The sequence below is a fragment of the Gobius niger genome (assembly GCF_951799975.1).
Source record: "Gobius niger genome assembly, chromosome: 1".
Taxonomy (NCBI): Eukaryota; Metazoa; Chordata; class Actinopteri; order Gobiiformes; family Gobiidae; genus Gobius; species Gobius niger.
Genome location: NC_136852.1, coordinates 53,204,367 through 53,227,808, shown reverse-complemented (window position 1 = coordinate 53,227,808; position 23,442 = coordinate 53,204,367). Strand labels below are relative to the sequence as shown.

At 39.7% G+C, this 23,442-nt stretch overlaps 1 protein-coding gene across 1 annotated transcript in view; it reads left to right on the top strand.

Moving 5' to 3' along the window:
• Window positions 1–2,455: 2,455 nt before the first annotated feature.
• adgrd1 (adhesion G protein-coupled receptor D1) overlaps window positions 2,456–23,442 on the top strand; it is a 44,983-nt gene continuing 23,996 nt past the window's right edge. Inside the window, exons 1-14 of the mRNA XM_079557407.1 lie at window positions 2,456–2,676; window positions 2,806–2,842; window positions 2,979–3,095; window positions 5,899–6,021; window positions 6,094–6,270; window positions 9,292–9,336; window positions 9,411–9,668; window positions 11,980–12,047; window positions 13,864–14,007; window positions 15,227–15,277; window positions 15,860–15,983; window positions 17,114–17,221; window positions 19,502–19,577; window positions 22,874–23,015. Of these exons, the coding sequence (XP_079413533.1) occupies window positions 2,623–2,676; window positions 2,806–2,842; window positions 2,979–3,095; window positions 5,899–6,021; window positions 6,094–6,270; window positions 9,292–9,336; window positions 9,411–9,668; window positions 11,980–12,047; window positions 13,864–14,007; window positions 15,227–15,277; window positions 15,860–15,983; window positions 17,114–17,221; window positions 19,502–19,577; window positions 22,874–23,015 (1,524 nt within the window). The 5' untranslated portion in view covers window positions 2,456–2,622. The remainder of the gene's footprint in view (window positions 2,677–2,805; window positions 2,843–2,978; window positions 3,096–5,898; window positions 6,022–6,093; window positions 6,271–9,291; window positions 9,337–9,410; window positions 9,669–11,979; window positions 12,048–13,863; window positions 14,008–15,226; window positions 15,278–15,859; window positions 15,984–17,113; window positions 17,222–19,501; window positions 19,578–22,873; window positions 23,016–23,442) is intronic.

Genomic DNA, 23,442 nt, shown 5'->3' with positions numbered 1-23,442 from the left:
TATTAGACAATTACTAAAAAAAACATTCACAAAAACAATATGTGCGTATAGGCTATTTTTGGCTGGCCCGGCGTAAACATTGTGGCGCTTTTGAGCCTTCTCATCTTTACGCGCTTTTCAAATCTACGACAGCGTATTAGGGCCACCTACTGACGGGAAAAAAATAATAAAGATTTTCGAGTTTAATGCAAATTTATGAGGAAAAAAATAGCAGATTTGTGGGAACGGAAAGTCAAAAATTGCCTGAAAAAAAATTGCAGATTTGTGAGAAAAAAGTACCAAATTGCTAGAAAAAGTAGCAAATGTGCCTATTGTTGGCCTCCAAAATAAAAGCAGCGGTTATACCTCAAAATAGTCTTGTTTAAGTTCAAATTGGATTTATCTGACCGGGAACATGAGCGTTTGAGAAGATGCTTGAGTGTTGCTGGTAGAGCTCATTTCCATCTGCTAGTAGAAAAAAGAAATGTGTCAAGAGTTTATTTAAGTTTTAATAAAACGAATTTGTCACATAATTGTCTGTTGTCAGCTGCTTTAAAGCAGTGTTTTTCAACCACTGTGCCGTGGCACACTAGTGTGCCATGAGATATTGTCTGGTGTGCCGTGGGAAATTATCCAATTTCACCTTATTGGTATGAAAAGATATTTTTTGAAGACAAATTAATTATCATCTTCAAATAATGTGCTGTTATTGAGTCTCTGAGCTGTCTAGTGATCGACAGAGTAACCATTTTATATGTTATGGCCGCAGGTAGCTCATTTCTTTGAGACAAGAGAATTAGTGATGCATGGATGCGACAGGTGTGACAGAGGCATTGTGGCTGGCAAGACTATAAGGTTTTCCTATTCAAAATACTTTTAAGAGAACGACTTTATATTGTGAATATAGGCTACAGAGTATTTTTTTTTTAACATTTTCTGCTGGTGGTGTGCCTCGTGATTTTTTCAACGGAAAAAATGTGCCTTGGCTCAAAAAGGTTGAAAAACACTGCTTTAAAGGAACAGGCCTCCGTTTTTTCATACTGAGATATGCTCTTACCTGAGCTTAGACGAGTTAATGCGTACCTGTCTGGTCTTTGTGCGTGCCCTCAGTCACACAAAACGACAAAAGACGGGGGTGAAGTTAGAAGCGACCACGCTCTTCCACGGGCACGCACAAAGACAGGTACGTATGAATTCGTCTAAGCTCAGGTAAGAACATATCTCAGTATCTCAGTCTATCTTCTCATGTTTTTGATAATGCTCATGTTCCGTGTCAAATAAATCAAATTTGAACTTGAACAAGGCTAATTATTTTGTAGTATAACAGCTCAAAGTATACAATTCCGCTGCTTTTATTTTGGAGGCCAGCACAGTAAGGCAAGGCAAGGCAAGTTTATTTGTAGAGCACAATTCATACACAAGGCAATTCAAAGTGCTTCACAGTTGCATAAATATAAGAAAACAAATACAATCAATAAAAACATCAAGATAGAATTAATCAATTACAGTAAGAGGCAAGAGTGCAGATAAGATTATTTCAGTTATATGCATTTTTAAGTAGTAGGTTCACATAAAAAAAAATTCTGGCAAATTTTAACCTTTTTTTCCCCTCACAAATCTGCTATTTTTTTCTGGCAAATGTGCATGATTAAAAATCTCCAACATTTGCATTTTTCTCATGCATGTTTATACACGAAAATCTTTTCTTTTTTTTCGCCACTAGATGACCCTAATACGCCATCGTATAACCCATAGGCTCAAATCGCACTTTTTTTTAAATATAGTAGCAATGGCCATGTGTTGCCTCGTGGGGGCGCTGTTTACTCAAATAATCACAGAAAACCTTTCAATTTGTTGTGATTCTTTCTTTCTTCAAACTTTTGGCGGCGTTCACATCACGTGTAAGTTTCATCATCTGCTTGGTCAGTGTTTTGGTACGTTTGATAAGGTGTTATGAGCTATTCTTGTATTTCAAAATGTCGGTGTTCGTAATAAGTGAAAATATATAGGCTATATAGGCTTTTTGGTAACGCAGTTTGTTTTATGCCAGACCAGTGGCTGTGCTTCTGTGCCCATTTGCTACAAAGTGCCACAATGTTTTCGTTAAAGTTCCCTCCCCAAAACCGTTCAGGAGGCCCTAGAACAGTATGTGTGTGTGTGTGTGTTTTGTTTAAACCATTGCTGGATCACACGTTGTAAATCCTGATCTCATTCAGACCCCGTGCAGTCTCCTAGTGCGCACAAATAATGCCATTTACGCACAGCTCTGACGCCCCTCCTCAGAAGATCCAGAAAAGTGACATCACATTTTGGTATTCCCACGTTCAGAGCCACAACTTCGAGAGCCCGTCTCCTTCTCAAAGTTTGCGTGCAGTGGACAGGTCTTGCAGGGACTTTTATTTCAAAGTTATTGAAGAACATTGATTCTGGATTCTTTGGATTTTACAACTTCACCATGAACACAATATCTCCCAAAGCTTGATGCTTGAAGACTTTTTTCCCTGTGTCGTGCTCACTATTTTTATTATTTCTGCATATGAAGGACTAAGGCTCAACTTTACCTTTTTTTTTTTTTTTAAATAATGCCGTCTGTCTTCTTGGATTTATCTACGTGAAGTATACTGTTAACTATCTCCAAACGTTATGGAGCTTCCTTTGAAACTTCATATTTTCACTTCTTTTATCTCATGTATCAAGGTAAGCAACATTTTTTTTTTAATGTCTAAAACTAGTTGGCCATTTTTAGAAGTCCTTTAAGAGGTTATGGTCAGTCTTTTACCGATAAAGGTCATCACCACAAAGATTTTGATTTGTATTTGTCAACAGGTTTATGCTCAAGTGGCGCAATGGATGCAGCACCCAGGTATCTTGACAGACCAGTGCATGTTCAGATTTTCACATGTTTACGGATAAAGTGAAAAATATAAATTCCATAATAACACACGTAAAACCTAAAGCAAGAATGAATTGATCGATGTTTGTTTACCCGTGAACCCCAGGCCTGCAGGTGTTGCGCAGTGCTGCACATTACTGGCCCCTCGATGATGTGAGTGGAATCCATGAGCTGTGGGACCAGATTGGAAAGAGACCAGGTCATGTTAACGGCAGCAACATAAGTATGTGCTCGCAGAATCTCTCTGTATGTCTGTGAATGTGCACTTCCACACAGAGGTGGGCAGAGTATGGTCTTTTCATTTAAAAGTTACCAGTGGGATATTCGGTGGGGAAAAAGACAATGCCTTAATCTCTTAACCCCCACCTGAACCGAGCACATTTTCTCCAGTTTACCATTATCCAAATCTAAAAGCTTCTTGAAAACATGACCAAAAAAAGCCTTAGAAATGCAACAAAAGGGCGACAAAAAGCAATGAAAAATTGGCAAAAATGCAACAAAAAAGCATCACAATAGCAACAAAAAGCGAAGAGAAAGTGAGAAAAAAGTGACAAAAAACATCTAAAAAGTGACGACAGCATGGTAACAACAAAAACAGATCAGTTTTGTAGATCTTAGCTTTCAAATGAGGCGTTACACTGGCCTATAGTCTGTAAGCTTTTACATTTGGGTAAAGTCGAACTGAAGAAAATTTCCTGGGTTTGGGCGGGGGGTAAGCGGTTAATATATTTATCCTCTTTTTATAATCTTATGTAAACTTATGTATGTGTTCGTGCAAGAAATTCACCGTGCTTACTTTGTTTTAGTTGTGCAAAGGACCGTGAATAATACTCTAATTCTTTCATACAGATCATATAAAAATGTAATGAACAAAACATATCTATATTATGTCCTGACCACTGTAGTGTTACTATGATACTACGATTGTTGGTTTCGATACTAAGAGAAGCCTTGATCCAGTGTTATACCAATGTTGATCTCACAGTGCAATGATTAAGTACTAGGGTACATAAAATAGTAGTCCTGTACAACACTGGTTCCCAACCTTTTTGTCTTGTATACCCCTTGGACCTTCTGTGTGTACTCCGTGTACCCCCTACCTCAAGGGTGTTGATGATTATTTATAAAATAGACCACAAAAGTACTCATTATTAGTAAAAAAGATGATGGTTTTGTGTCTCAAATTCATACATTTTATTGCAAAATGTTATTTAAATAGCCTTTTCTTTCAATCTGACATAACTCCAAGTCCCCGAGTACCCCCTTACCCCCTGTTAGGAAACACTGCTGTACAACAATGAATACTATGTGAACATTATTTAGAATTTTTAAATGATAATTTTCTGTAAAATGAATGAAAAGTGTGCGTTTCAGCTTTATTTTGATCATGTTGTGTTCATAATTGGCCACACCCTGGAGCTAGGGGCTACTTAGATTACAAAAGATACGTCCAAAGGGTTCACAAAACTAAAACGGTCGAGAACCACTCGTGGACACATTTTTGCGTGAACCTGCTCCTGCCCACCTCTGTCTGTCTATACATGTCTCCATTGCCTGCCATACAAATGTTTATCATTGTTGAGGGATCGGGTATGACTTGAGTTTGATGCATGGGTCCCTTTGTGCACCTCTGTCGTTCACTTCGAGCATCAGCCCGTCTCATACCTGCGCACCACGTCCCTCCGTTTGTCGCCTTCTCACCTGTCTCTGTGTCTTGTGTCAGTTTAGGTTTGAATCACTGTCTGTTTCTGTGTTGTCCAGCACTCAGAATCCACAACCACACTGTGCTCCCCTCCTCCCATAACTCTTCCTATGTGTATACCAATGACTCTGCCTTCACTAACATTTCTGCGACCGTAGGTGAGCATCTGTCACTGTTGCATCATCCACCACTGGCCTCCATTGTCATCACCCTGTGTCTGTTCTCTGGTGTGCGGATTGTCATGTGTGACACCTGTTTACTTTACATATACAGTCGGCCGACCTGTAGAGCTCCGTAAACTCTTTTATTAGATTTCTTTCTTTTTAATGTATGTGTTCCCACTGTTTATGCAGTAATTAATGTCTAATAAGGAATCCATCATATACAAAATATAAAGGTGTTAAAAGATGTTTGCAATAGTGGTCGACCGATATGGGTTTTTCTCAGGCCGATGCCAACTTTGGGGGATTTTTATTGGCCTATGCCGATATTTTGGGCTGATATTTCCAAATGTCTTGTCTATACTCCTGTGTATAATGTATCTAAATTGTTAAATGTGTCAGTGTTGAACAGTGACAGTAGGGGGCGCTTTATTAAGGGTATTGGGACAATTTATTAATGTTTAGTAGGTAAATCAGAGTGAAAAGAAGAAGAAAATAATCAGATTCCAAATCAAAAAACGAATGGTTCCAAAATTACACGCGAAAATCTTCATAAAATATATAAAATACAATCCGAGGTGTGCAGACGATTTTCATCTCAATTTTAAAGCCCTGACTGAGCTCTTTCCGATGCAAAAATGGGACGTTTGATGGAAATCAGGAAGGTTCTGTAGGTATCGGTCTTTTAGTGGTATTAGATCAGCTGATATAGCCGATATATCTTAAAGTAAGAGGCCACCGTTTTTAAATATTGCGAAATGTTCTTACCTGAGCTTAGACGAGTTGATGCGTAACTGTCTGGCCTTTGTGCGAGCATTCAGTCACGCAAAAAGAGCACAGCTGTTAGCATTTAGCCTCTCCTCCTCTATGGACTCAAATGGGGAGAAGTTTGAAGCAACCAAGCTCATCCAAGTTTTCCCTATTTAAATACAGTTACGTGAGTAGTAACTGCGCAGATGTCGAAGTGCGGATGTCGAAGGTGTTATTACGCCTCACAATATAGTTCTCCTTTTTATCTCCTTATATTACAAGAAAAACCTCTTTGACTGGACTGTGAACTCTAATGCAATTGATAGACAAAGCACAGGCATGATAATTTGTTTGTTTTATTATACATCTGCGGAGAAGTCGTTGTCCTCACATATATTCCTGATTTGTTGCAGACATTGTTGAAGGAATGGTCAACAAGGGCATCTTTTTGAATGGAGACAATGGAGGTACTTTCCTCCACTTTGGAAACTACCAGAACACCTGCATCAGTGACCCGATGATGTGCGGCCCAGAAGGTTCGCCCCCACATACGCATGTCATCATTCATATATTATAGCCTTTGTTTGATGTGAATTGTTTATCTGCAGGGATTACCTTCTCCTTTTTCTGGAAAAATCACGAGTCAGAGTCCCGGTTTGCCGTAGCGTCCGGTGGCAAAGTGATCTCCAATGGTTTCTCAGTCTTCACCAACCCCTACAGAGGATACGTGGAGTTTTACACGCGAGGGAACAACCACAGGTGGAAGGCAGACATCAAGGTGCCAGGTGAGATCCATGACTTTGTTTTAACCCACAAAATACTCAGGGAAGTCTGACTTTGAGCGTTTATTTGGGTTTATTTTGCTTACATAATATGGGTGGATGAAAAGCTGACTTGCATTTATGTAACTTGGTTATCTAAATTTGTCATCAACATTTCCCTGTACTGGTGGCTTTCCGAGTACCACCAGTGCGAGAACAGGGCTAAAGTTTTAAGTGGACTACGTTAATCCCCAATCAGAATTATGGCTAACTTCAAACTTTAAAACAATTGGAATTAATTAAAGTCTTAAGTCAGTCTGAGAACCAGTGCATTTGCTTTGCAATAACCAAAACTCTGTCCAAGGCCCATAGTTGCTACAGGATAATCTCTGATTGTTTGTATAAGGTTTGAAACATTTTATCGTCCCCAAGAAGAAATTAATTAGTCTCGATAACAACATTTGAAGTTCGATCGTAGAAACAATGTTATTTAAGACCTTTTATTGCCACAGAAACTAACTCTAAAGCTTAAAAATGACAGTAAAGCTTTGATTGAAAAGGACTTTATCTACAGTATTAAAGCACATTTTCAGATATCAAAACATAATGTAAGACACAGCAATATCACTATATATTTGATTCTGTTTTATTACAATGAGGGACTCGGACTTAAGTTACCAACTTACAAACTTAAGTTATGATTATTTATATTTTGTATAAATGATTATTTATACAAAATAATCATTGTATAATCAATTATACAATGATTATTTTTTTAATCATTGTATAATTAAAAAAATATACAATGATAACGCTCTCTCGTTTGAAGGAGTGTGAGCACTGCCTAAGGGGAAACTGAAACACAGCGCTTGTTTTCTCTCAGTATAAAATGTTTTGACATAATCAAAAGTAACAAATGAGGCAGCATGTCCAATAATGACCGCGCACAGTTTTCTTCTCAGATGACTTGGGTAATGTGTGTTATTGCAGCGCTGCGTTAGGGTCGGGTCGTTGTGTGTCACAGCCCGCGTTAACAGTGCGTCCGGTTACGCACAATCATCTGGTTTTCATATGTGGCTGCGACATGTCTGCGTTTCAGGACATTAGCTCAAAATCCTCCAAGCCCTTACACTAACTTAACACAATGATGAAATTTGGGGACGTCAGTGAACAGGTCAGCGCTGTTACACAATGCTTCGCACAAGATGCTTTTGTTTGGATTGACCCAATTGGGGAAACAAAAAAATGTGCCAGGAATATGTTATAAACTGTACATGTATGTAATAGAAGTTAAACAAAGGGCTGGGTGACCAATAACTTGGAGTTTGTCTTACCATTGAGGTGTGGTAACTGTACTGTCCACTACGCATGAGCGGGAATTGTCATCTGGATGTCTTGTGACCCACTGGTAATTGTCCGGGGTGTATCCTATATCAGGCTCATAACTTCTGAGGTAACGGACACCAATACGCACCGGAATTGGCAGGCCCAAGAAGACACTGAGGATAAGTGTCTTGGGGCCCGATCTTGTGCATCAAAACGGAGACGATAGCGTCAGTAGGAGCGCACTTTGTGATCTTGCCACTCCAGACTTAGCGCATTTAAGTGGGTGGAGACACACATTTTCCTCCAACCAGATCGACTCCGCGTCCAGGAGAGTGGTTGTGGGGGGTGAACATGTGCTTTTGTTTTGCTTTGCGTTCACGCCAAGCGCGGCAGATCCGCGCCACAGCGGACGCTGTAGCTCTTTTTCTCTCGAGACGTGAACATCGTTTAGCTCACGATGGGGTAAATAAAGTTTTTAGTTTGACCTGTGAGAGCCTAAGGCTTAAGGAAGAACGCAAGACAGCGCAATGTAAACGAGGAAGTGAATGTCAGCCGTGTTTCCATCAGTGCAGTCACCTCCTCTTGTGACGCCCCCTCACAGGTGGCGGAGGCGAATGGCACATATAGCGCCGCCACTCGGAAAATAATTCGCCAAGAGCCTGCGCCGCCCCGTGCGCCGCCACAAGATCTGGCCCTTGATGATTTTGTGAAAGACAACAATGAGTTCAGCTCCTCACTCACAACATGACTGGCCCATCTCATAATTCTCAAAAAATGAATGAGTCTGTTAGAGTCCCTCATGCTGACTTGTACTGATGGAGAAGATGAAAACCTGTGTGTCAGTTTTGTTTCAAGTGGATAGGCCCATGACAACAATATGCACCAAGTGAAAACATTATGATAATAGGCAAATCCTGCCACGCCAGTCAGACCTTCCTTTCATCTCAATATTAAACTCTATCGACTGTTATTGTGTGGACACAACCTATTGGGATAGGGGTTTGGGGTCTCTACCACACCTCCTCTTTGTACCTTGTGTCGGTGCCCTGGTGGCTCTGTGGTTCATCTATCCTAACCTTCAGCTTGAGAAGATAATGAGGATAAGAGTCTTGATGATTTTATGAATTTAATTGGACAAACAATTTGACATAGGACACAGCTGTGAGTTCAGCTCCTCACTCACAACATCCTCTTTCCTCATGGGCAATAATGAACAATAATATCAGTCCTTTATTTTGTCGTGTGTGGGCGTGTTTTGCAGTGTGTGTCTGGGAAGGAGGATGGGCAGATTATGTGTGTGACAATGTGTTTTTTTACGATACGATAAACTGAATTTCCTTTGGGATTATTGAAGTATATCAGCTGCACAAATAAGTCATACATAAAAACAGTAGATTAAAAAACTACGAAAAAAAAATCAATAAAGAGGACAGTGCAGAAAACAAATATAAAAGTACTGTTTACTCGTAGTACTTTTTTATGTGGGAAAGAGGTAGAATGTTTTTAAATCTGTAAATCACTTTGTGTTACATGAAATGTGTAATAGTGATTTATCAGTTAAGTTTGATTAATTGAAAAGTATTGACAAAAGCAATGTTAGTGCATATGACACATTAGACACAGTTTTTGTTAAAACATAGTTAACACAATTATATTTAAGATTTTGCTAAACATTGTACCCAGCTTTCTTTAGTTTGACCATTTTTGTGATGTTTATAGTTTCACTTCCTTATTGGACAGAGACAGGAAGTGACATAGAAGAAGGTAAACAATTTTAAACTGTTGCCGTGCTGACCATGTTATGTCATACGCACTTTAACATAATATTGTTGTTCTAGGACCTTTCTGGACTCACATTCTCTTCACCTGGACTAAAACTAAGGGCCTGTGCGTCTACATAAACGGGACTCTGAACGCGCAGGACGAGGCGGGAAGTGTTTCGGAGAACTACGGGGACCCTTTACCCGACCTGGTCATCGGAACAGGCAACGGCAAAGCTTATGGCCATTATGTCACCGGCGCCTTTGATGAGTTCATAATCTGGGAGCGAGCCCTTTCCCCCAACGAGATCCTGCTCTACTACAATGCGGCCACAGGTAGGACAACGCAGCCATCCACAACGCATTTCCTGTCGCTCCGTGAAAATCTTATAATGTGAGGAAACAGGGTTAAAAAGCCATTTCCACACTTTCTGTTTGGAGATTGTTATGGAGATAAAACTCCTCCCTGTGCAACCTTTGAAGCTGCTGTGTCATGACCTCCTGGCTCTTTGGTGCTCTGGATCGCATAGTTCTGCCTTATAAGTATTTTTGGAAATGCAGTGGGATGCGGGCGCAGTGGACAAATGAATCCTATTTTAGATGACACGCAAGGACAGTCTTGGACAACTATTGCTGATTTATACTCCTCTCTGTCAGCTCAAAAATATGGAAATAATGTAGACTTTGTGATCCATCATTTCATAAAGACCACAGATGATGTTATTGCATAGTAACAGCATAGCAACAGCATAGCTTCAAAAGTCAAATGAGTGTTATTCAACAGTGTCATTATATGTTGACCCTTTGTCCAGAACATTGAGGGCTTTGTTTTGAATAAAAATGATTTAGGTGCATACCCTCTATGGTCCTTACGATTGGATGTGTCATTTATGTCTTAAAACCTTGATTTAGTAGACATTTTAACATGTCAAACATGTTATCATTTGAGACAAGACTGAAAAATGAACCAATAAACCACTGCATTTGTTCCAGAACTTGTTTATAGAGGTCTAAACTTCGGGGTTTACAGTTTTTACATTAAGAAAGTAAATATCTGCAGTCTTTGCAATTTGCTCATTTCAAGCAGTTAAACTACATTTTTGATTTGATTGAGAATTGCGCAGCCCTATTTTGAATAATGAATCCTGGGAAAGTAAAAGCTTTATAGCAATATTTTCTTTCTTTCTCGTATTGCAAAATCCCCTAATACATTCATTAATTCAGTCACCATAACAATGTGAAAAATACAATTTTCCTTTATGCCTTTAGCAAGAACACTAAAGCTAATTATTAGGTCAAGCCTTCTTTTAAAGCAACAAACAATTGTTTTTACTGCCTGCCTGTGTCCAATTTATTTCAGCCTGATGTTGATTATTCAAATTGTAAGAGGTACATTGAATTAGTTCCTCTCTTGCGGTCAATTTTGAGTGGCTTGTTTATGTCTTTGTTAGTTGCTTTTGGGAATGGTTCTTGGTTACTTCTATTGCTATTCATGGATTTTAGTCACTTTTTCCTGTTATGAATGACTTTTGACTATGTATCGCTTTGTCTGTCTATCTTTCCATCCATCCATCTGGCAATAGTCCTTTTTACATCACTTGAAACCCACAGACTTTGTTTCATTGTAAATCTACATAGTTCATAATATATGCTGGGAAACTGCTTTGAAACATGAACAACAGCCGGTCCCTCTAATGCAGGGCTGTCCAAACTACGGCCTGCGGGCCAACTGCGGCTCGAGGCCCTCGCTGCAAAATCTAGAAATATGATTGTTTTTTTTTGTTTTTTTTTATTGAATATATATAAAATAAATAAAAATCCATTAATAGAAAGTAATGATGGTGTTTTTTTTTACTTTAAGCATATTCAGTTAAAAAGCATAGTTAACATTTTATAGAAGTTGCTAACTTAAATACAATAGAGGTGAAGTTATATATCTGACCTCTACTGAATGTGGCCCAATTGTTTGTATATTTTTCTGTATGTGGCCCGCAGTGAAAATAGTTTGGACACCCCTGCTCTAATGTAAAGCACGTTTTGTGGACTGCTGCCCTTGAAGACAGTCTCTCGCGCAGCTCCCGTCCATCCAGTATGTGCAAACTTCCCCCCAGTGTAAACTTAAGAGCCACCGCGACATGAATCTCCACCAAAGTCGCAACCCCCAAAGCCATATATCCCACCAGCCATTACCAGACGCAAATACTGTGAGTGTTATGGTTACAGAAAAATATTTTTACCTCTACGGAGCATGCATATAAAAAAATTCCTCATTGAACCAAAGAAGAGCAGGGCTGGATACCCGGACTGACATGCATCCATATAAGGTTGTTTTTTACGTGACCTGCTTTCACTAAACGGCAGCAAAGACATAAAAGTGTATTTTTAACTTAGCACAGAAGCGGGTGACACTGTATTGAGTTGTGGCCTGTCTTAGTTTTTGTGGTTATAATCCATCTTCTTTACACCACTGGGATTGATCCAGACTTGTAAACCGCGGCAGACGTAAGCAGATAGATTGCAGCCACGGTTTAAGCGCCCCGTCTGTGCATGATCAGCTAATAATAACCACTCTTCAGATGCTTTTTATAGCAATATTACACATTTATAGCACCCATCATAGCATTTATTAGCATGTGTTATTTTTTAGGTCAAGACGTAATTCCCACCACAACACCGAGCGTCTCTAAGGAAATGGTCTCCACTTCACCGACAGTTGTAAGTTTGCCACCTGGTTTGCTCATTATTTTAGTGCAAGTGTAGGGTTTTTGTTAAAGTGATCTCAAGAGGTGCGAGTTAGATTTATTCACCGATCACCAGGCTTGTGGAGAGTATCCCCGTCCACAAGCAAAAGGCAACAGTGTCTAAGTTACTAACCACTAAATCCCTATCAAAGTTCCATTTACAATTAGAAAAGCATGATCATTTCACATTATAAGCATAGGTTGACAGAGGTGGGTAGAGTAGCTAAAACGTAAAAGTAAGAGTATCTTTACTTTGAAATATTTTACTTAAGATGAGATAAAAAGTAGTGATCAAAATAATGACACAAGTGAGAGTAAAAAAGTACCTGGGGAAAATGCTTGAGCAGTGCGATTAGCCTTACTGAGTAACAAAAAGGTCTGATTTACGATTCAGCTGTGACACAAATTATGAGAAACAAAACATGAAATGATGTGAATCTGAGTATTTCTAAAGGAAATGCCAGAAAAAATGTACAAAAAGAATTATGCTGAAGAACAAAGTACATGAAACTACATCTATTTTTGAGTAAATGTAACTCAGTACTACTCGCCTCTGATAGTTACTGTACTGTACTGTAAGTCTATTTCTAGCAGCAGCAATTTGTCTTATCTTACCCGTTAGTTTTTTTTATCCTTTAGATACACTTTTAACAAAACATTACAAAAGAACTTTAAAAAGGACTTTTCCCCCCTTTGGGATAAACAAAATATTAATCTTAACTACATTTGTTAAATCTTTGTTAAAAAGAAAAACGTTGGAACAAATCTCCTGGAGGGCTCTGTCAGGCTTATGAGGCTGAAACTCAGCCCAGGTCAGATCAATAGGCAGGTAAGTAGAAGTGATCAGCTGAGAGTAGAGCTGTTCAGACTGAAACTCAGGTGTGAGTTGGGTCGTTAGGACTTAGAACTGCAAAGATATTTATCCACAGGTGAGAGAAGCCGTTAATAGCCTCCCAGTGGTCTATAACTAGTCTGCGGGCTGAGCTTAAACTTTTGTGTTGCTGACAGAGTACAGAAGAGGACTCAAGAACCTTCACTGAAGATGGACAAATCCTGTACGACTGAGAGCCTACATGAACATTTTAATTAAAATAGATATCGAAAGTTTAGCCTCAGTCGGATGCAAATAAATTAATTAATTATTACACAAACATGACAGTGTCCCCAGAATGAAGAAAAAATGTTCACATCAAGCTTTAATTTTACTCGTAAAACTCTGATAGTAATTTATTCACAAGATTGCTTTACCTGATGCAAAAGTTATTTACGTTTTTTGATTGTGCACCCACCGCCTTTCGTCAGATCAGAAATCCCATAGAGCCTCATGCTTTGGGTTGATTCTGTGGCTAAAACCGATCTAAGTGTAATCTGGTTTGCCTAATTTTTTGTAGCATACCCCACGTTTTATTTGAAATTCTAATTCAAATTATGCATACTTGTACGATGATGATTTCCTGTAGTGACCTTAGAAGGAGAAGGGAAGGAAAAGACAGATTTCTGTATAAATTGATTATATAGAAAGAAGAATTACGGGAAACGTAGTCCCTTTGATGCCCTGAGTTGGATTGAGAACATATGTGCATAGGCTACCCCCAGTCAATGCATCCAGAGCCTTCAGTGGTAGGAGCAGATAGAGACGTGGAAAGTGAAGACAGCTGTTTAGCACTTCACCAAAGCACTCCCTGTAGGTCACTGCGAATGAAAGAGCGCCACAGTAAATCGTCTATCCAACAAGTATTTCCGAACTTAGTCAGACTGAACTTCCTGTGCTGCATGCTGTTGTCCCGTAGAGAGCCGATGAAGTGAGTCCTCCGGAGGTCAGAGGCGTGGAGGTCCAAAGCCAAACGGATCAGGACACTATGCCCGTGCTGGGCTTCCTGCACGAGCTGCCCAATCGGACCATCTCTCACAGCACCGCCAACAACCTCACCCAGGTATCAAAGCAAAGATAATCACGTCTAATCTAAATAAAGAGAGCACTGAAATGTATTCATAAATCATTTATTAAATTCACACCTTACTCATCTTTGTGGACTCAGAGATTATCAAGCACAATTGAGAGGGTGGTGTAAATTCAGGCAACATTTTGGCAAAGGAATACCATGAGTACTCTTAAGTCAAACATAGCAGTGAATGTATGACAAGTTCTGCAAATATGGCTTTTGTTTTAGTCTCCTTATAACAAACTATTAGCAGTGAGTTTGTCCAAAAAGAAACTTTATTCAGTTCCTTTGAGCCCATGAAAGAAATGATTGCCAAACGTTTCACGACCACCTAAGAAATATTTAATCGTCTGTAAACTTTGGCTGCATCAGATTTTAAATATGGTTGTACGAGGTCTTTAGTTTACTTTAGGGCCTATCTCACTGGAGAGAGTTGCAGAGACGGAGACTGCCAGTTTCCGCAATGTCTCTGCAACTTGATACAAAGGGCCTATCTCTCCGGCCTAGAGACTAGTTAGAGACTAGAGTCGCCGCTGGTCACGGAGATTAGGCGAGTCTCCAGGTAGTCTTGGAGTCTCCGCATGGTCTCCGAGAGGTCTGCGCGGACTCAAGCAGCTGTGGAAAGGTAGCGAATACTATTTGTAGTTCTCAACCTGTGAGACGTTTCTGTGACGTCCCTGCAATGTCTTCGAGACCTGTCAGATACCAAGATCTCAAACAGTCATATGGAGTCTCTTTGAGCTCTCCTTTTTATCCGACAGGTTTTGGAGACATTGCAGGGACGTCACAGAAACATCTCACAGGTTGAGGACAGCAAATAGTATTTGTGACACAAATGCTTGAGACCATGTAGACCTCTCGGAGACCATACGGAGACTCCATGTGGTCTCCGCTGAAATCGAACCTGTTCAATTTTCATGTCCAGCGGCTCAAGTCTCCAACAAGTCTCTGAGATAAGCCCTTTAAGTAGCTCTTATCAAGGAATAAACCCAAAAAAGGACTAGAAGCATAAAAAGTCTCAAAATGAAACAAAGGCTAGACCTGAGAGGGGCCTGAGCACCATCTAAAGAGGCCTTGTGTAACAAATCACCAGTGACGCCACCGCACGTTGACAAACACTGCTTTAAAGGATAAAGAATGGAACCTTTCCCAAAGTTGACACAGTTTGTCCAAAGATTTATATCTGAGACATATATTTTCTCCCATTTAGGCGTTTCTCAAAAGTGTGGAAGAAGTGCTGTCCTCGCCGGGAATGCCAGAGGTAAATGAGTTCACAGTGTTAAGTTATCCAACGTTTAAATCCAGGATGTCTTAGAGATGGGATTTCCTTTACTGTAGTGTCTTCCTCAGACCGAGTATGGTTGTTATTTTGTGATCAAACAGAAACAGATGTGCAGATATGAAAACTAATGGCTTTTGGTTACACTAAGCAAAGCCCCCAACTTCAGTGTCACTCGGCTGTTATTCTTTTACTAAACTGCCCTCTCGGGATATGGTACGTCTAAGCAGCCAGTTCATCATGTTTAGAGTCATTTTGATGGACTAAGTGGTAAGAAGGTTTTGTTCAGGAAACACTCAGACATGAAGTGCTCCATTGGCCGCTGTGGTGTTGTAGTACTTGACCTCAGGATCAAATTCACTTTCTATTCATGTCTCATTCTTGGCAGACACAGGAGAGGGTGATCATTTATGGGAAACAACACATTGATTTGACCTTTTCACATTTGAATTACCCCTTTAAACACACATCCAGTGGTTTGAAGGCGGAAAGTAGCAAGTCTTGGACATGTCCTGCTCTGACTTAGTCTTACCCTGACTTCTGCCCTGCCTCACTGTGAAGCAGCAGTCGTCGTCGGTGGTCGGCGGGCTCATAGAGACCGTGGACCGAGTGATGGAGCACATGGTGACGAACCTGGAGCCCGGCCCAAAGACTCTGGTGTCCGTGGGCGGGACGTCTTTTGTTGCAGGTCAGTGCCATGTCACTGTTTGCCGTTTGCTTAGACACACTTCAGGGCTAATATGACGAAGCATGAATGTTTTTGAATCATTGGTTTTCTTATTGGGAGGCCAAACGCAACAAACGCTAGGCAACAAAATGCCTCCATCTGTTATCTCAAGGGAGTTTTTTTCCCCCCATTTTCAGATGATGTTTTCATTCATGCAAGATTTGTTTTTGCAAATTGGTTTGTTCTTTGGGTGTGATGTGTGATGATTCTGACGGCATTCACACTGTCACAATTAAAGTCTCCTCTTTAAGTGATTGTTTTGTAGTAATAGCAAAAACAAAAAAAGGAAATTAACCCCTTAACCGCCGCCATAACCGAGTGCATTTTCTAAAGCTAAGGCCTACAAAACTGATGTAAATGGATCTTTTTTCTTGTGTTGTTGTCACTTTTTTGACGTTTTTCTTCATCCCCTTTTTGTCACTTTTTTGTGGCTTTTTTGTCAGTTTTTCTTCATTCCCATTTGTTCATTATTTGGCGCTTTTTGTCACATTTTTGGAGCTGTTTTGTTGCGTTTTCTTTTCTTTCTGATAATTTTCTGTCACTTTCACTTTTTATTTTATTTTTTGCTTTTTGACGATTTTCTTCATCCCATTTTTTCCCATTTTTTCCCATTTTTGTCACTTTTTTGTCGTTGTTTTGTCACTTTGCCATTTTTCTTCATCCCATTTTTTGAGCTTTTATGTTACTTTTTTGTTGGCGTTTTCATTACTTTTTGACGTTTTTCTTCATCCCATTTTTGTCATATTTTGTCACTTTTTATTGTGTTTTTAATCCTTCTTTTCGTCTCGTTTTTGTCGCTATTTTGACGCTTTTAGTAGAAAATGCACTCTGTTAAGGTGGGGGTGAAGCGGTTAAGCCCTAATATAACAGATGAGAGGTTATGGTTCTCAAAATGAACTTAGGCATTAACCCCTTGATGCCTGAATTTATTTCCAATTATATAAAAAAAAATATTATCAGTGTTTTTGCATTCAAGCTGATGCTAAATTAGGTGTGTCGTGACCTGCATAGTACACTTTGAAACCAGTTATCATTATTCCTATTATTTTTTTTGTTTTTTGAGATTTTCCTCTGTGTTTTTACTCCCACAGATTATTCGCTGATGAAATTCCCACAAAACTTCAACCTCCAGAATTACCGCTTCCCCGTCTTAGGCAAGAACTACATCTCGGTGCCCGGTGAGGCGTTCGCCATGCAGTGTGAGTGAACGACTTCAGGCCTGTTTCTTTTGCAGGTTAAGTGTGAACAGTGTGCATTTAGCCCTGCTCCTTTTCCGCCAGGGGAAAATTGTCCGTCCGGGAAGCTTTTATTATTAGGCGGCAATTTACGATGCTTAGATTTAAGACTATGAGCACAGACAGTATACAGCAGTGCCACGCTGAGGGCCTTTGTTAGTCTTTATGGCTCGCTGTAGAGGTCCAGCTATGACTTTAATGATGGCTGTTACTCTTTTACTCACTGGGGAAAATTAAAAAAAAACAAGGGCATTTTCTCTTCCTTCCTGTGCAATTAAAAGTAATGAAGAAGAGTGGAAATGGTGGACATTAAGATACGTCCAGTCGGCTTTTTAATCTGGCTTTTAAAAGTTTCATAAAGTGGGGAAATAAAGGAATAAAAATAGATGTTGTTTTGTACCACTTCCCAATTGAAAGTAAATTGGGAACTGCATAAAGAATATGCTTGTTGATATACATAGAGCAGGGGAAGGCAAATTCTCTTACTCGTCAAAACACCAGAGGCCGAATCTCCTAGCCCAAAGTAAAGCACCACTTCTACAAATGACAACGCTGCACTTAATATTAAGACCCTATCATAGGCTGTTTTGCGAGGAAACAGAATTGACAGTATTTCCTGCATTTTTAAAGTAGTATAAAAGGTATTTTATCCCTGATTTTTTATCGTAATATTATTAAAATCGTCTGGAAGGCCAGAGTTTCTATGCTGGAGGGCAAGATTTGGGGTGGATTCTTATAAAATGTAACATTGTACCAAGGAAATACGCCCCATTAAGGAATTCTTGCAAACTTTGTCATTAGCAAAAAGCAAAAAAAGTAGAACACCAGCCGTGGGACATTGTTAGCTGCCAGTTCACGACTTGTAAATACATCTACTGTAGTGTTCAAATGCTTCTGTGAAAATCTCCATTGCCTTATTATTCTAAAATGCGGCAGGAATTTCAAGAATCCCAGTCGTTTTGATGACTCAATCTTTATGTTAAAAATAGATCATTGGTATATTTTGTTAACGCAGCATGTCTGCATTTGTGTCTTGTTGAACCTAGAGGTTAAAATGTAATAAACGTGGCTGCTTTTGTCTTATTACTCATGACCAGAGAGAAGGAAACTGAATTGCCCCTGGGAGGAAAAAAGTTGTTTGATTGAATTACTGATCTAAACTTGTTCACAGCAGAAATAATGGATTTCGGCCGAGGATTGTTTGTGTTCAAGATCATTTCAAGTCACTGGAGGAAATTTATTGAAAAATTAAACATTTATACAATTTGATATTAGATGCATTCATTTTACTTTTTATTGTTAGTCTATAATAAAATAATGTATAAGTGCAAGTATGTCTTGCCCTGAAATGTATGATGTACTTTAAAGCAGAACTAAGTAACTTAATAAATCCTTTTGTAGTCCCTCTGGGGGTAATACAAGTGATAATAGGATGATTGGGGGGTCTTTCCTCTCCCCCAGGAGTCTCTGGCCAGAAAACCTCAATTGCGACTTCGCTGCTTACGGGGCGGAGGCACAATACACACTAATGGAATCACGAAGAAGAAGCTAACAGGCTAACGGGCTAGTGCTACTTTAGCAGTATTTACAGCCAAGTTTTAGGGAAAGTAATTATCTCCATTGTGTAATTGGGTTGTGGCACAATATCCCTCTCTCCCTTTTGCTTTTCTGCCAGCATAGCATTTACTCTCAAGGACAATCAATGAGTAAAAAAAAACGCAACATGCTACGACATCTGCAGTGGCACTTGTGGCCTCCAGGGGCACGAGTTACTTAGTTCTGCTTTAACTACTTGTATTAGAGTGAAAACCATAACGATCTGCATACCTGGCAAGTTACTTTGTGCCTTAATTAGGTGAAGAGAGAACACTTGCATTGCTAATACCAAGCTCAAAAAGTCTCCAGCTCTAAGCAAAGAAAACACAGACTGAAGACATGTTAAAAAGTTAGCGACATGCTTCGTCTCGTTTTACTGTTTACTTTACATAGCGAGACCGTAGGATCATGGGTCAAAAGCAGGATCACCTGTTTCAATGGTGAAGTCAGAGAAAACCTGCGCTCGGTCCGTACGCTCTGTGGCACCCCTGTGTGACTAAAGAGCCGTGCTATTAACCAGTCTGTGCCAGCATGAGGCGGCGCAATGGTGTTAATTAACTTCTCCTGCGAGCGAGCATTTTAGCAGATTCCTATCACATTCCTCGCCTCATGTTCATCATTCTGTGTGTGTGTGTGTTTTATGTGCAGCTCAAACCACCATTGTCGGCCTCTTCTACCACAATATGCACAAGTACTACCAAGAGTTCAGCCCGTTCAAAACAAGGTAAGAAGTACGGCCATTACCTGGAGACCTCAGATGTGCTCACAATACATACACTCACTCCAACAGGCTTCCTCGGGCTGGGTACCGTTTTAACGATGCTTGGTTTATGATGAACAATCCTTTTTTCAATACTTATACAAAAATATTTATCCTGTAGAACCATAAAACAGCACAATAATGTTAATTTATTCCATTAAGGACAATTTCTTTAAACCTTTTATGAAAGTAATTTCCTTTAATGCTGTTCCTGGACCGCATCAAAACGTCTTTAAAGTTATAATATTTTGCTTTCGGTACTTTTATTTTTCAATACTTTACACATATTATTTAACAGTGCCCAGCTCTTGGTTGGAAAAATGTCGCTGGGGTCACAGGTTGAGTCATTATTTAAAGCTGTCCTGCATTACAAGCAATTGATTTAAAGCAGTACTAAGTAACTTGTTTACCTTAATAAATCCTTTCTGTAGTCCCTCTGGGGGTAATACAAGTGTTAATGGGGTGATCTCCCCCTGGTGGGGAGTAGCGGGCAAAGCTAACTGCGGGCTAGCGCCACTTAAACAATATTTACAGCCAAGTTTGAGTGAAAAAAAATATCTCCATTGTTTAATTGGATGTACGATATCCCTCTCTCCCTTTGTCTTTTCTATCAGCGTAGTATTTACTCTCAAGGACAATTAATGAGAAAAAACCGTGACATGCTAAGACACCTGCAGTAGCGCTTATGGCCTCTAGGGGCATGAGTTACTTAGTACTGCTTTAAAATACAAATGTAATTGCTTGAACATATTATTACTGTTAGACTCAGACTCGTAACTTTGCTCGAAGCGGGACATCACCGGTCTCATCACCATGGCGATGTTGCTGCTTTGCTTCGACAACAGGGATCCAAACATGCGGTTTAGAATTAATTTGATTCTCTTCCAAATCATTCATTTTGATCATGCTTTACGAGACAGTATCCTGCTGTCATGCTTGTTTATGTTTTGAATGTCAATGTTCATGTCAAAGCTCTTTTGACATAGCAACATACAGTATAACCTGGGATGTTCCTCAGGGGCTTCATCCTGAACTGAAACACTGAAACAACAAAAAAAGATGTTCATGATTTGATGATGTGAGAAATGACATTTGGAGGTCTACATTTTAGCTATTTATGTTATGCAAAAAAAAAAACTACCTTCCTGTTTGTGCTTCCTGTGCGTTAAATCTGGGCCCTTGCTTCCTGAAGTACTGAGAAGCTAATGTCCCGGGCCACTGGCTTATCTGCCCTGTCCTATCTGCCATTTCAGCACTCAGGGACTGACTTGATACACCCTGCCATTAGCGCTGTGCCCACTGGAGCAGTATGTTCCTCCAAAACTGTTTACGCATCGCACTCTTACTGTGTATAAAAATAAGCCCCGGTTTCCACTTGTGAGGCCATAAAATGATTTCAAAGGTGGATATGATGAGATACATTTGCGGAAATAATCATATTATCTAATGGCTGTACTAGTAAGAGTTGCTTTATCTCAACTGTCCTTTTACTGTCACTTGATACTGTATATTCCACGGACAAAAAAGCTTGGAAAGTTTTGCTGGATTGTCGCGAGATCTGGATTTTCAATTTCATGAAAAGCCATCGTGGAAGACTCGAGCTAATACGTTTGGCCTCAACTCCACTGATGTTTCGGATCAATCGTGCGGCTGCATTGCTGTGAATGGATGGATAATAGAGGCTAGTCAGCTATCTGCTACTCAGATAATTTACAATCGGGGTGTCCAAACTTTTTCATTGAATATTGAAGTTTTTTTAGACATTTATCATGTTTTCCTCACCTTCATTTGCTGCACGGTGGTACAGCTGTTAGCGCTCGTGCTTCACAGCTAGAAGGTCCCGCATTCGATCCCTGGCTGGAGTTTGCATATTCTCCCCGTGTTTGCATAGGTTTCCTCCGGGGACTCGGGTTTCCCCTCCTACTAACATGTACAATAGGCCAGACTGAATGTAGTGAGTGAGTAGTTGGTGGTGGTCGGAGGGGTCGTTGGAACAGACAGTCTGTTAGTTCAGTCTACTCCAGGGCAGCTGTGGCTACAACAGTAGCCTACCACCACCAAGTATGGAGTGAATGAGTGACAGTGTAGCGCTTTGAGAAAGTGTAAGGCAAGTCATTATTTATTTAGGCTTGGAACCTTAAAACCAGCTCATTCCCACAGTAAAATGTTAGTTTTTGAGGTTATAGTTGTGTCCAATTATGAAGTTTGAAAAGCACCGTCTCTGGCAATGTTTGCCAATTCAACAAGAAGCTTGAGGGCTGCCAAAAATTGGTCTTAGCCGTTCTTTGGGCACCGCTGTTTTTTCAAGAAAGAAAGTACCAAGAAATATGGTAAAAGGCACTTTTCGATTTTTAAAATTTTGGATAGATCTGCAGTTGTGAATTATCATGAGTTACTAAATACCAGATTATCTGCTATCGTTTATTTAAAAAAAAGAGAACGTAAATTTAGAATGGGGTTTTCACTTCACTTCCACTCCTTTATCAAGAGGACGATGACGCATAAGCTCACGGGAGTAAAGCTAAATATGTAATTGCCCTAGCGCCCGTTGATTCTGCATATTGAATTGCCTTGTGTACGAAATGTGTGGTATAAATAAACATGCCTTGCCTTGATTATAAAGTGCAATGACATTAGATGCTATTTGTGATAAATATTTTTTTAGTTCATTCCTCTTCCTGAATAGTGGTTCGATTTGGCTTTATGAACAACCTAGAAATTTCAATGGCCCTGATTGATTGTGTCAGATTCGTCCACCACATTCTCAGTCCAGTCCAGTGCATTATGATAGAGAGGTGCTGCTTGTATGAGGGCCCTGCCACATATCAGATGATACTGAAAAGTACAGTTTCTGCTGCTGACTGTGGAAGCTACACTGTTGCACTGCGGCTCATGTGTTAAACTTATGTGTCCATGCCGGTGCCAAACTAATTTGCTTTGTTTGTATCACATTAAGGGGCTGAGTAATTGTGAATCTAGCTTTTATTATTTCTACTGATGAATTTGGATTAGACAAGTGAGGCTCATATTCTTGTAATTCATACCAATTAAGGGAGTGTCCCATTGTGCAAAGATTATATGAATAATATGACAGACATGGCAAATCCTAACTCTACCTTGCTCGTATTTTCTAGGTGATAATGTGGAGACAAGGCCGCAAAATGCTATGCTATTTCTATCCCATTATCTTGTTATTACTGTGCTGTAAAGTAAAAGGAGAAAACAGTTTCTTTAAAATGTATTTCTATCATTTTCTTTAGGATCAATGAAGCCACTGATTTCAAAGACCATAAGATCCAGGTGGCGAGCAACTTGATATCTCTGAAAGTGGAGCCGTCTCCTGCCCTGTCAATCAACCTTTCTGGTTCCCCGCTCATCAAGATTGTGCTCACCCACACTCTGGTAAGAAATGCCTCCAATGTTTAATCGATACAATTCCACATGTACACAAAACGATTATTTTTTGTTATCATCTTGCACCACTTTTCTTTCAGATAATAGCACATTTAACTTAAAAATAAATATATTTATATATATGGGGGTGGGAGTAGCAGGAAACTTTTCATTAGCAAGTGATCGCGGTGATGAACATAGAACTCATCTAAATCATCTCTCTAAATAGTAATATGCTGTTTTAAAGCAGAGTTTCTTTTGTTTATTGCAGCGAGGGCAACTACTTTTACTTAACAATAACAGCAAAGAGCTACTTGCGCTAAGGTGGTGCATGTAAATAGGTGGAGTTAAGAGGATATTTCAACTAGGGCTGAAACAACTAATCGATTAATCGACAACTAATCGATTATTGAAATAGTTGTCAACTATTTTAGCA